Here is a 12214-nt window from a genome sequence, read left to right as displayed (position 1 = left end):
GGCTCCGGGGGCTGTGCCCTTCACCGCCACCATCGCCCTGGCCTCCAAGTTGTCCTCCCGTTTGCTTTCCTCAGAAACTCGCGCAACCCTCTCCTCACCCCCCCCCCCACATACTTGTTTAAAATTAAAAGTCCCTAACAGGAATCATGACGGCCCCCGTTCCCTACCAACTGCCCGGGTACTCGCGCTCAGCACTCACCGAGATTAGGGTGTCGGGCGGCGGGGTTGGCCCGGCCGGGCAGGCTGTGCAGGACCGGGCTGTCGAAGGGACCGGCGGAGGCGGCGGCGGCCGCGGCCCAAGACGCTCCCACGTCGGCCATGTAGGCGGGGTAGGGGCTGGAGTAGGAGCCCGCGAAGCCGGCTCGCCCATACTGCTCGCGGCCCGCCAGGCCCGCGCCCGCCGCCCCGCCGCCACTGCTGTAGGCCGCGGCTTCCCGGGCCGCGGCGGCGGCGGCGGCGGCGGCCAAGGACCCGGTGGTGCCCGGGAAGGAGAAGCGCGGCGACACGGGCGGCGGGGTGTAAGCGGCTCCCTCGGCTCCCGCCTGGCTCCAGCCCGGGCTGCCCTGCTGGGTCCCGGGCCCAGCGCCCGACGGCGCGGCACTGGAGCTGCCGCCCGAGGCGGCCCCGGCCGCGGCGCCCCCGCCTCCGCCCTGGAGGTAGGACAGGCCGAGCACAGAGGAGGGCACGCGCGGCGTGGGCACGTAGACGGGCGAGGACGCGGCGCCTGCGCTGTGCATGAAGGGGCCCGGGCCGCCCGCCTCATAGGGCCCCGGAGGCGGGCCGTGGTTGGCGGCCATGGCCAGGCTCTGGTACATCGCCCCGCGCGCTCGCAGCGTCCGAGTCCTCGGGCCAAGAAGCAAGGCGGGGAAAGAAAATAATAACAAAAAAATATAAATACGAATAATAATGTACAGGCGAGGGGCTGTCACAAAAACGAAGATCAAAAATCAAAGGTAAAAAACCACAAATCCTTCAAAAAATATGTACGTATTAAATAAATCCAGCAAAAGCGTCTAAGCTCGGGTTTACTCAGAAAAATCCCAAATTGAATTTGTGGTCGTTCCCAGGGGTGGTGAAGGAAGAGCCGAATCCACTGCAGGGCCTGGAGGTCCCGGAGACGGAGGGAAGCGCCTGGGCGTGGGTGTGGGGCTCCCGCCGGTCTCACGCGGGCCGGGCTGGTCCCTGCGAGGCGCCGCCGTTTTCAGGGCACCCAGGCCTGGGGCGCAGGGTGCGGTAAGCTGGCTCCAAGGCCGAGGGGCCCGGCTGGCTCCTTTCCTCCGCGATGCAGCCGCGGTCCTAAGGGAGAACGACATAGAGGGAAAAATGTTCATCTGGATTTTTCGGAGCTCATTTCCCCTAAGCCTGATAGCTTCTTCCGCCCTGCAAACAAAACCGCCAGTCTTGGGGGCCCAGCTTCGGAGGCCACACGGTTCCGTGGGAAGCTGTTCTGCAGAGGCCATGGAGTCTGGTTACCTGAGGGACGCCATGGGGAGCGGCGCCTTAGAAACGGGACTTCTTGGTTATTGGACGTCTAACTATTTGTTGTGATCTCAGGTTTGTTTTTGTTGTTGTTTTTTGTATTGCTTCTTAGGAAGAACTTTAATTTTACCTTATTGCTAGCGTATTCTTGTTATAATATTTTAAAAGTCCAAGTGTTTCGGGTTTTCCTGCCGTGCCTAGTTCCCAGGAAATCTCGCTCATCTCTGTTATCCTACCCTTCCGCAACTGATCCTGGCCATGAAAGAACTTTATTGCCTATGGAAGACAATGACAAACTTTATAAAAACCAGAAACGTATGAAATTGTTCTTCGCAATTTTTTTTTTAACTAGAGGCAGAGTCTAAACATTTATAAATGAGCACAGCGTCTGCTAAATCTCGGTGAAAAGGTTTGTGGAATCTCTTGTCCATACACTATGTAGACATCAAATCAGACAAGACACACGTTTCTTGCAAACAGTTTTATTTTGGAGATTTTGCAGACTAGATATTAAGATGAGAAAAGTGAGGGTCACTTTGCAAAAAACTACAGTATTCACTGGACCATACCACTTCACTGAATAGAATTTTCATATGGAATCACTGCTCCACCTGTGTAGGGGATCAGAACACCAAAGAAACTGCTTCAGGGAAAGAACAGTTTGAAGGACTTGCTTATATCCTTGCATCCTGTGTTTTGATTTCACCAGGCAATTTTTCTGATAAAACTAAGAGCTCCATATTCTGAAGCGCCTGCTTGGTTTCAGTTCATTTTTCTCCACAACTCCACCAAGCAAAAGTGTCTCTCCTAATTTTACCAAAGAGGGAACTGAAGCATCAGAAAGTTTTGAAACTCCTCTAACATCAAAATACAATTAAAGGGAGTGGGGGACAGGATCTATGGGACTTCAGGGGTTTAAGGCTGTCCAGCCTATGCCCATTTTTCTCCTTAAGAAAAGGCAGCTACTCTTAACAATGGTTTCTGTTTTATTGCAATAGTAGATTTACAAAGATATTAACTATGTACTAATACCTACTCTGCCACTTAATGACTGACTTTAGATTTACTTAACTTTTCTGTGCCTCAGTTTCCTGTTTGCAAAAATTCAAATAGTAAAGGTAACTATATTGTAGGATCATTATGAGTGAGGATTATAAAATAATACATGTAAAGCTCTTATAACACAGTCTTATAAAACTTTTATAACAGGCACAAGGAAAGAGAATTTCTAATACACACTATATAATGCTTTTCACTATTTTTGCAACATTACTAATGATAATAAAACTAATATATAGTAGTATGTTAAATATTAAATAGTTTATTATCTGCTTTCAAAACTATACAATAAATTATTGGTTTGGTGGCCATTTCCTTCCAGTGAGAAGTTTGGTTTAAGGGTGGATATAAAAAAATTTGATCTGAGATTATCAACTTTCACCTTTGAAAATGAAGGCAAAAAATTAATACCTATAAGAACCTCTGGGCTTCAATAAGTAAATGCATACGTTTACCTTAATAAAAAATTTTAGTATTTAATTTTACAATCAAATAGTTGACCTATTTCATTGTATTTTCTGGAATACTGCAGTTCTAAAACAAATGTCTTAAATTTCTTTTCTCACATAGCTGCAGGAAAGGAAGATTTATAATGTTGTAATCCAACTTCCAATACACATACAGATGCTAACTTAACAAGCTTTAAAATGTAAACGCTAAAAATGCCATAAATCTAACATTTGTCTTTATTACATTCTCTGCTTTTTTAAATGGCTGATAACATTACCTCCTAGTTGGATTACTGAATAATAGAAGGTGGAGAAAATACCACTGTATACCTTTCGGTTAAGACAAGAAATTACTCCCTTGAAAGGCTCCTGCTGCTGTAACCGAGCCTTGTGCAGGCCACCCTGGAGGAAGCTGAGCTCCTGAGAATCGTATAAGAGATCTGGCCTCGCTGGGGGAGATCCAGGCTTGTGCTTCAGTTTTCTCTCATCCTCACTCATCCCAGTTCACCCTTCCTTCATAGGCCAGACAGAAATGCTTTCTTCCTTACAGATTTAGCTCAGATCAGATTTCTGATCTATTTCTGAGAGCCGGGAGGATCGAGAGCGCCCTGAAGTTCCCGTCCTGGTTCAGGGCACTCCTGCTCTTTCAGCTCAGCTGGCGCCTTCGCCCTCGCCTGCAGCGCAGAAAACTGTCACATATAAGGCACACACTAGCCGGCAATAATGAAGGTGGCCGGGGACGCGGAGATCCAGAAGTGAGGGGCATCACCCCGACACCCCTTCCTTTTTTCTTTAAAACCTTTCTTCTTTAAAAGTCTGAAACTTGCTCCAGGCTGCAGTTCCTTTTCTGAGAAACACAGGAAATACTTCCCCGAGGCGCTCGTCAACCTTCCCCAGCAGCGCCGGCCCGACTCCCGCCAGCCCTGAGTCCCTCACCACCCTCTTTTCCCCAACCGCAAGGGCCCTTGTTTTCTCAACCTGGTGGCAGTTCACCACCTGGGAATCTCCTCTCCCCTGGTGACCCCACCCCCAAAGCCAAAGACAATTTCGTGGACCCGGGGTGGCTATCCGTGGCCAGCGGAGGGACACCACTGCTCTCTGATCGAGTTACAACCTTCAGCTAATTTCACCCAAAAGCAGCGTGGGTGAGGTTGCTGGCGTCGTGAGGCACCCCAGACAGGGTCTAGGAGGCATAAAAAGTGCGGGCGCTCAGCAGCCATTCCCGACTTCGGAGCGCCTCCCCGGGGCTCAGGCCCAGGTGTGCCGCCTCCCACCGCCACTCTGTCGCCCAAGGGCAACAGTCTTGGGTCTGAGTTCCTCCGTGTTGGTGCCGCCGTGAGGCCTGAGCCAGTCAGTTGGTCAGGGTGATTCCTCATGGCCATCATCACCACCCAGGCCCAGGCCTGCGAGGTGCAAACAAGAGCTGGGGAATGTGCACGCGGGGCCGGGGATTTAAAACGTTCAAGTTCACACAAAAAGAATCCAGAAGCACTTCGAATATTCCTCTCCGGTCTCCCCGCAAATCTTACTCTGCTTTAAAGAAGCTGCTAAACCAAATTAGAGCAGTAGAGCAGGCTCCGAGCAAGGTTAAGGAGGGGGAGTGACCATCTCCGTCCCACCCGCTTGTTGCCTCTTTACTCCCAGGGAAACTGGCGCGGGGGAGACCAGAGTTCCGCGGTCGGAGGGAAAGAGCAAGAAAAGGATGGAAAAGACCATACCTGCCCCGGCTGGAGCTTCCCGGAGGCCGGCGCGCGCTCCTCTGGGGACACCGGAGCTTCGGCGGCGGCGGAGCTCTCGCAGCCTCCCAGCCGGCCGCCTCGGAGTCCCCCTGCTTGCGGCGCGACTCCCCTCACCCCTGCGCTCCCGCTCGCCAGCGCTGACTGGCCGGCGGGAGTCACGTGCAAGGGCAGGGGGCGGGGGTGCGCCGCGGCGGCTGCACCGCCGCTGAGCGCCCGGCTGCGGGGCTGTTCAAAAATCTACCCCAGCAGGCAAAGTCCAGGCGCAGGGATCTCCTAGTAAAATGCCAAAGTGCTACCGCCTTGGCGCAGGGTTTCACTCACGGTCTTGGCTGAGGTCGATTAGGTTTGCGGTTTTGCCCAGGGTCAGCTTTATTAATAAGTCTTCTCCTCTCTCTCTCACCTCCTCCCCCCTCCTCACGCCTCCTGGTGGTCCGGTTTCAGCCGGGGCCCGGACGCAGTTGGCGAGGGGCGGGGCTGATAGAGGAGAAGGTGACCTCTTGGGTGCGACCCGGGATCGGGTGTGGGGTGCTGGGTCACTGGGGGTGCAGGTCTCTGGCAGATAGTACAGAGTGGGTGGTGGGGATCCTTCCAGCCCCAGACTCTGGGTAGGTGGAGAGACACCAAACTTGGGATTGGCCTCCCCCAGTCAGCACGGAGACCTAAGCCTCGGCTTCACCTTCGCAGCAGCCTCGAGAGTGCGCAAGGCGCAGGCTCCTCCTGCCCAGAGTTTTCTGTGTTCAAGCAAAAGGTGCACCTTTCGTGGCGAAACTTCCCATTTCCTGTGGCCTCCCCCTTCAGATCTTTCCGTTTTCTCTGCAGCCTGCGGCGCTGCCGCACCAATCTCAAGGACCTTAGCAGGGGCTTGGGGAACTTGGCAGTCCAGCGGGGCTTCTCAGCCGAGAGGGCTCTTCCAGTGGCCTCAGCCCCCTCCCTAGAGCGCGGTCGGGGAGGGTGGCAAGCCGGAGTTTGGAGTCGGCGTCAGTGCCTAGAGGCCCCAGCGCAGCGGGGCTGCGAGCCGGAGAGTCCCTTAGACAGGTCTAAAGGTTAATAGAGCAATCACAGGGCCCTATTACCGCGTAAAAATAACCCATCGATTACTTCAGCCTTCAGCTCCAGATAACAGAGGGCCGGTGGCTCTCAAGCTTTCGGTTAACCCCCACCCCATCCCACCCCACCCCACCCCACCAGGCCGCCTTTTCCTCCCTAGCGCTGGTGTCTCATACCAGATTGGAGGGGTCGGGAGGGGGCCGGGACACCACCCTGCAAGAAACCTGTGCTCCTCCGATGTACGGCTAGGGGCGAGACCCGCTTTCGCAGTCCGTAATCTGTCGTGGATTTCCAGCCTGCGCAGGGCAATCCGGGCGCTGAGGACGAGTCTAGGACGCGGGACTGATTGGAAGGAAACCCCCCAAAGGGATCATGGCCAACTCGTGGGGATTCTCAGGAAAATCCCGGAGGAAGGACTGAGCGCGGCTGCGCGGGGAATTCTCTTCCCTGAGCTGAAGGTGCGGAGGTCCGGAGCGACCCAGGCCGAGGAGAAAATTGAGGCTCGGGGCAGAGCTGCTAAAAGGCTGAGCACGGGCTGGACGCACAGGCGCCGCTTCCTAGGCCTCTGTCCGCCTAGGCCCCTTGGCGCCCCGGAAGCTGAGAGTGATCTGCTTGGGATCCCTTCTCCAACTTCCACCAACTCAAAGCCAGCGCCTCTGCAGAATTTGGCGCTGCCGATCCCAGGCCTGGGAACTCAAGAGGGAGGAGGTCCTGGGGATCCCCGAGGCTGGCCCTGGGGAAAGGCGGTTTCGCGGGGACACTCCGACCCTCGCACTTTAGGATGCAGCCAAGAAGGATACACTGTTTGAGACGGGTCCTCTTTCCCATTGGGGTGAGACAGCCACGAAGCCAAAGGACTGCTTCAGGGGTCTACGAGGGTTTTCTAAAGAGTTGAAAGAGCTTAGACGAGCAGGAAACTTCCCCGGCATCTATCTCCCTGGGAATTCGTGGCTCCAGCGATACCCCCAGGTCTCAGAGCTACCTCCTGCAAAGGACCCTGAGGGAGAAAAGGGCTGACGTGGGGACCGGGCCTTGGGGCTTAACATCTGGTGGAGCGGCCATCTGAGCGTCTTCACCAAAGCCAAGGACACGGGCCGCTCCCACACTGGCTACCTCGGTTGTGTCGGGTGGGCAGCGGTGAAAGAACACATGTGCTGAGGGTCCCATTAGCTGGGTGACCAGCGGTGAGCATCACCCCACTCCCTCCACCTCCCACCCAAGGCCTCTGGAAACTTGTCTCCTCCTCTGTACAATGGTGGGGGCAGTAACAGGCCCAGCTCCATGTGGCTGCTGTGTGCCCCCTGATTGAAGGGTCGGCTTTTTTCCAGGTGTTTGTCGGTGAGGAACCCTGAATTTTTTGGGGGGAGGGAAAGCTGCTCTGATCTTTAAAGACAGAGATCTTTTTTACCCGCCTCCCCATCCCTCTCCCCGCCTCTCTTCTGATGGGCTAAAGTCTGGAAGTCCGTGCAAGATTCTTTGCTTCTAGGAAGGTTCCCGGAACCAAGAAATTTGTGTCTGTTTTCCGTGGTCCACCTGCCCTCCCCGCCACCCCCCCCGGGGGGGCCCAGTGCCCCAACTTTCTCCAGAAAGGGCTCAGCTCAAGGACGGTCCAGAGGGTGGTTGGCGAGCGGCCGGCTCTTTTAGGGTGTTTCGTTTTCTCTCGCTCCCTCCCTTCTTTCTTCGCTCACCCCCTCCCTCGGGCGAGGCGGGAGCTGCCTCCGCTGCCGCTCCGCCGTTGCCAGGAGCTGAGAGCATTTCAAGGCCTCCCTGTCCCGTCGGCTGGAGGAGGTTTATCGGCTGCCGCTAAGTTCCCAGGCTTCTCCCTCGCTCAGGAGGCCGCTGGGGGGTGGGGAGTGGGTGCTTTGAGGTTCGGACTCCTGGCTATTTTTAAGGAGAGGTCTCTGGGCTGGCCTGGGATGTAGCCCAACCCTTTCACATCCTCTTTCCGCGTTTCTTTCCCATAGTCTAAAAGGAAAATGTAATACGCGAAAGTTTTTGACCTATTTTTACTAAGGGCCTGTGTCTAATGAAAAATCAAGTCGTGAGGTTTTAAAACAAATAAGAATTACTAAGATGTACTATATACTTAAAAAAAAAAATTCTCTCCAGAACAGGAGAATACCTTGCTCCACTACGGCCTCTGGGACTTGAGCGAGTCTGTATCTCAGAGACGCATTTGTAAGCAAGACATGGTGTACAGAGGAATCGGGACTCTAGTTCACTGAAAAAAAGTTAATAAACAGTGGACGAAGGGCTTCACAGTGACACCAGCGAGGGACTGCCCGCTCGGGATGCCCGGGATTGCCTGGCAGGACCGGGGCGGGCTTGCTTTAAGCGGAGCGCAAAGCCGGTGCCACAATTTCGGTTCCGGTTGGTGCCGCCGCTGGGCAGCCTGGGGCGATCAGCCTCTGTGGCTGCCAGCCCGAAACACCAACGACGCCGGAAAGAACGCCAGGCCCCCTAAGTCTTATAATGGAGGACAAGAAACCCGCAGAAAGAGCGAGAGAACCAGGGAGGGGACTGGAAAAGTCGCCCCTCGTCCTGTGTAACGAATTTTTCCGAGGTGTAGACGCTTCTCTGAGGGCTTGGACTCAAGGACTCTGGGAGCAAAGGGACCCGCGCCGAACGTTTGCCGGCTCCTGTCCCCGCTCGGCACTTGAATTTCCCCGCTGGGCCTGGCGCCCCTGGCACGATTTCGATTCCACCTCTCTCTTCGATACTCGGTCCTCACTCGCTGAGCCCGCACCGCGTCCAGCGCAACCCCCAACCCTCCACCTTCCGCGGGTGCAGCCCTGAGCAACGGGGTGCGGAGGCTGACGGAATATGGAGAACAAATTAGGCTTCTAGGCTTCTACCCCTCTGGGAGTCCCTCGCCTGGGCACTGGGAATTCTTGGGGGAGGGGGGATAGAGACCCCGCTCTTTCCCTGGGGAACCAAGCTCTGCACCCCCAAGAAGCGATCGTCAGCCTCCCTCCCGCAGACTGGAGAGTAGGCTGCTATGCTTTTTAATTCTCTCTTGCTTGTAAAAATACTACTTGATGTTACAAAGCGAAGCCGTGCTCTCACTCACAGACCACAAATGCTTCCTGCCGCTTCCGGCCCTGAGGACCAGAGTTTGAGGCGCACCCTATCATACTTTAGAGTCATTTCCAGATTACAGAACACTCTCAAATGCCATTTTTTTTTTAAAAGAAACAACATCGCCACGATAGAGGGATGGAGAGAAAGGGTTCCCACCGTCATACAAACGGGAACTCGGAGACCCTGAGGGTTTAAGACACTTGCTAGAGGTGGCAAAACCGGTGCGCTCCACAATAGGTCTAAATCTAGATTTCTGAATCTTAGTTCTTTCTATCCATTCTATTTCTTATCATTTCTATAATGAAATGCTTTTTTAAATCCTCGTTTTGCTTTTTAAATATTTCTAAAGTTTCTTTAATGAGTAGTCTGACATTTAAAAATTAAAATCAATTGAAAATAAAATCGTTCATGTCTCACAATCTAAGAGCCCACTGGAAGGGAAAGAAAGCGAAAAGGAGTCTCCACATTTTCATTCAATTCAAGAAGCATGCCAGAAGCTTTTTGAATGGGAAGGGTGCTTCTCAGGTCCCAGGGCATCCAAGGCCAGAACAGAAACTTGATCCAGGTGCCCGCAAGTCCTGCTTGACCCTCACGTGCGCCCCTCTGGCTCCCTCTTCCCCTTCTCATCTGAAGACCTCAAGGAAAAAAATAGCTGCAATCGGGAGTTTCCGGCACCCACTTCCCAGACTGCAGTGAGACTTGCTCTGGGCCTGCAGAATCTTTGAGCTGTCCTGCCACCTCCAGCGATCTCTCTTGGCTTTTGATGCTGTAGTGCCCCGTGCAGAGCAAGAGCATGGCAAATGTTCTTCGAATATGTAAAACGTGAATTTGCTTTATTCCTAAGCCTTCTGTTCCCTGGAGTTATAAATTCATTTATCTGTGTTTATCTGTTTATTTATGGTTTTACACACTCCTTCCTCCCCCCATACACTCCAAAAAGTAAGCTCTGTGAGGCCAGCAGCTGACATGTATTAGCTGTCCAGTGTCTGTTGAATGATTACAATTACAAAAGGAATTGCTAATAGCATCTCTCAAGGTTGCTGAGAGTTGGAGAATAGAACACACTCCCCAAAAGGGGAATGTGTCCCCTGGCACGCAGTAGGTGCCCAGAGTAGCACCCTATCTCAATGTAGGACACTGAGGCTCAGGCCAGACATGGAGAGAGAGGCCCAGTCTGGGTGTCCCGGGAGCGTTTGTTTGTGTGTTGGTCTTCCAATCTCCTGCCCACATCTAGGCTGCCTCTAAGGAGACCTTGGAGTCCCAGCACTCTGGGGACTGCAGGAAGAAAAGGTTTCCCAGAGGTGGGAGGAGGCTGAAAGTCAGGATTTTGGAAGTTGAGTTCAGCTAGAGAACCTGGTTAGGCATTGAAGCTGTGGCGATTGGCCAGAAAGGCTTTGGGGCTCCCTGGGACAATGATGGACAAGGGACACCAGGTGTATGGAGGGCCCAGACCCGTATATTTTGGAAAGCTGGAGGGACACTGTCAGACAGCAGGACCAAGAAAAAGGAGGGAGGGATGGAGAGAGACAGAAACAAGAGAAAGGAGAGAAAAGGAGGAGAGATATCGGAAGGCAGGCAGAAAGGGCAAAGACTGGCCTGAGAACTCAGAGGGACAGGATTCATTCATTAGTTAATAACTCATTCATCCATTCATTCTATTTTTATTGTGCATCTACTCTGTGCCAGGAACTTCACCAGGCGCTAGGATTCAACATACAACAAAACAGGGGGAAATTCTGCCTTAGGGATTAGAGGCATTTTCTAAGAGGAAAATGGGGGAAAAAAATAAGTGTGAGAAGATATGAAGTGTTAGGGGAAAAGCAGAGCAAGGAAAAGACAGGCAGAGAGAGAGAGCAGTGAGGAACAGTGACCAGAGGAAAGAGAGCCAGGGGTAGGATAGGCCAGGGAAACACAGAGCCAGAGGAAAAAGAGATCGGAGTCAAGAGACCAGGCAACAGAAGCAGAGATCGTGACCCCCAGGGAGAAGGGAAGCAAGAGAGAGAACTGGGGACGAAAGACCTGGGCTGGATGGAGAAGAGGGGAGCAGAGGACCAGACAGGGCGAGGTCAATCCCAGACACCCCCCCCAACCCAGATCTGGGGCAGGCAGTGGTGGCGGCAGGGTCACCAGCGACTAGAGAGTTGCCAGTCCAAGACACTCCGACGCGCATATCGGTCGGCATTTGTGGGGCCACCGGAGATGCGGTGTTTCCAGCGCCGGCTTGGGCCGGTTTCCGCACCGGCCGCCCCCGGGGGCCACGGAGGCCGAGGTGACCCGTAGTTGGAGAAGACGCCCAGGCAGGCGCCGAGACCTGGCGCGGCGGAGGGAGAGACAGGAAAGTATCAAGGAAGCGCGAAGCCCAAGCTCAAAAACATTGTCTCCCCCTCCGACCTCAACCTCCCAGCCCTGCTAAGACGAACCCGCCAGCCCAGGGACATCTTCCAAAGCCAGGGCATGCGGGGCTGAGCCGAGGGGCTGCGGGCTGGAGGACCCACTCTGCAGGGCCCTGGGGTCCCCTGTTGTGGACAGTAAGGTCGATCCCCGGCCACTACCCCTCACTGGCAGCAGGTGCCCAAATAAAGTGGTCTATGCCCCTGCTCGCGCGGGCGCTCTCTCTCTCTCTCTCTCTCTCTCTCTCTCTCTCTCTCTCTCTCTCTCTCTCTCTCTCTCTCTCACACACACACACACACACACACACACACACACACACACTGCACCTTTGGATGTGTTTATTGATTATTTAGAAATAATTGGTTTCTTCCAATAGGAGGACATGGGAGGCGTGGAACATCCAAATGCTATATCTACCTATTTCTGCCAAAAGAGTATTTGCTGTATTTTGACCTGAGAAAAGAAAAAGACTGGAAGATCCCTGGCATTCCGTTTCTCTTGGCTGATTTCCACTTTCCCTACATTGTCCCATATCAGCCTTTGATTGAAAGACAAGGGTGCTCTGTCTTTAAAGCTGACTTCCAGCCTCAGGCCCTCTTCAACAGAGGTGCTCATTGACAGCACCTAAATGGAGAAGAGCTGGCAGGTTTCCAGGGAGCCTCTACCCACCGCATTGCCCTCCCCTCCCCCATCTCACACCACCTCTCACGGGGGCTGTGACCTGTGAGGAGGAGAATCCCTGCACCCAACGCAGGGCTTTCTGAAGATGCTCCATTCATTCCTAGGGCCCACGCTCTGCTTGAGGGTGGGTAGGGCTGGCTGGGGTGGAGGGCTCAGAGCAGAAGGGAGCAGACAGCCTTATCAGTCAAGGGTGATCAATTTCTCAATCACTATGCGAGAAATTTGTCTTTACTCCACTTCAAAAGCCCTGAATTCTCATTATCTCTCCCTCTTCCCTCCCCCCCAACC

The 12214-nt window shown here is 53.7% G+C and overlaps 1 protein-coding gene across 5 annotated transcripts in view; it reads right to left on the bottom strand.

The window, feature by feature from the left end:
• GATA4 (GATA binding protein 4) overlaps positions 1 to 12214 on the bottom strand; it is a 79687-nt gene that overhangs the window by 48689 nt on the left and 18784 nt on the right. For 2 of the 5 annotated variants that reach the window (XM_013990297.2, XM_013990298.2), the window contains exon 2: positions 200 to 1296. In XM_013990297.2, the coding sequence (XP_013845751.1) occupies positions 200 to 815 (616 nt within the window). In that variant the 5' untranslated portion in view covers positions 816 to 1296. 5 annotated transcript variants of the gene reach the window in all.

The sequence above is a fragment of the Sus scrofa genome, chromosome 14, assembly GCF_000003025.6.
Source record: "Sus scrofa isolate TJ Tabasco breed Duroc chromosome 14, Sscrofa11.1, whole genome shotgun sequence".
Classification (NCBI taxonomy): domain Eukaryota; kingdom Metazoa; phylum Chordata; class Mammalia; order Artiodactyla; family Suidae; genus Sus; species Sus scrofa.
Note: the sequence above shows the minus strand (reverse complement) of the source record. Positions and strands in the feature narration are given on the sequence as shown.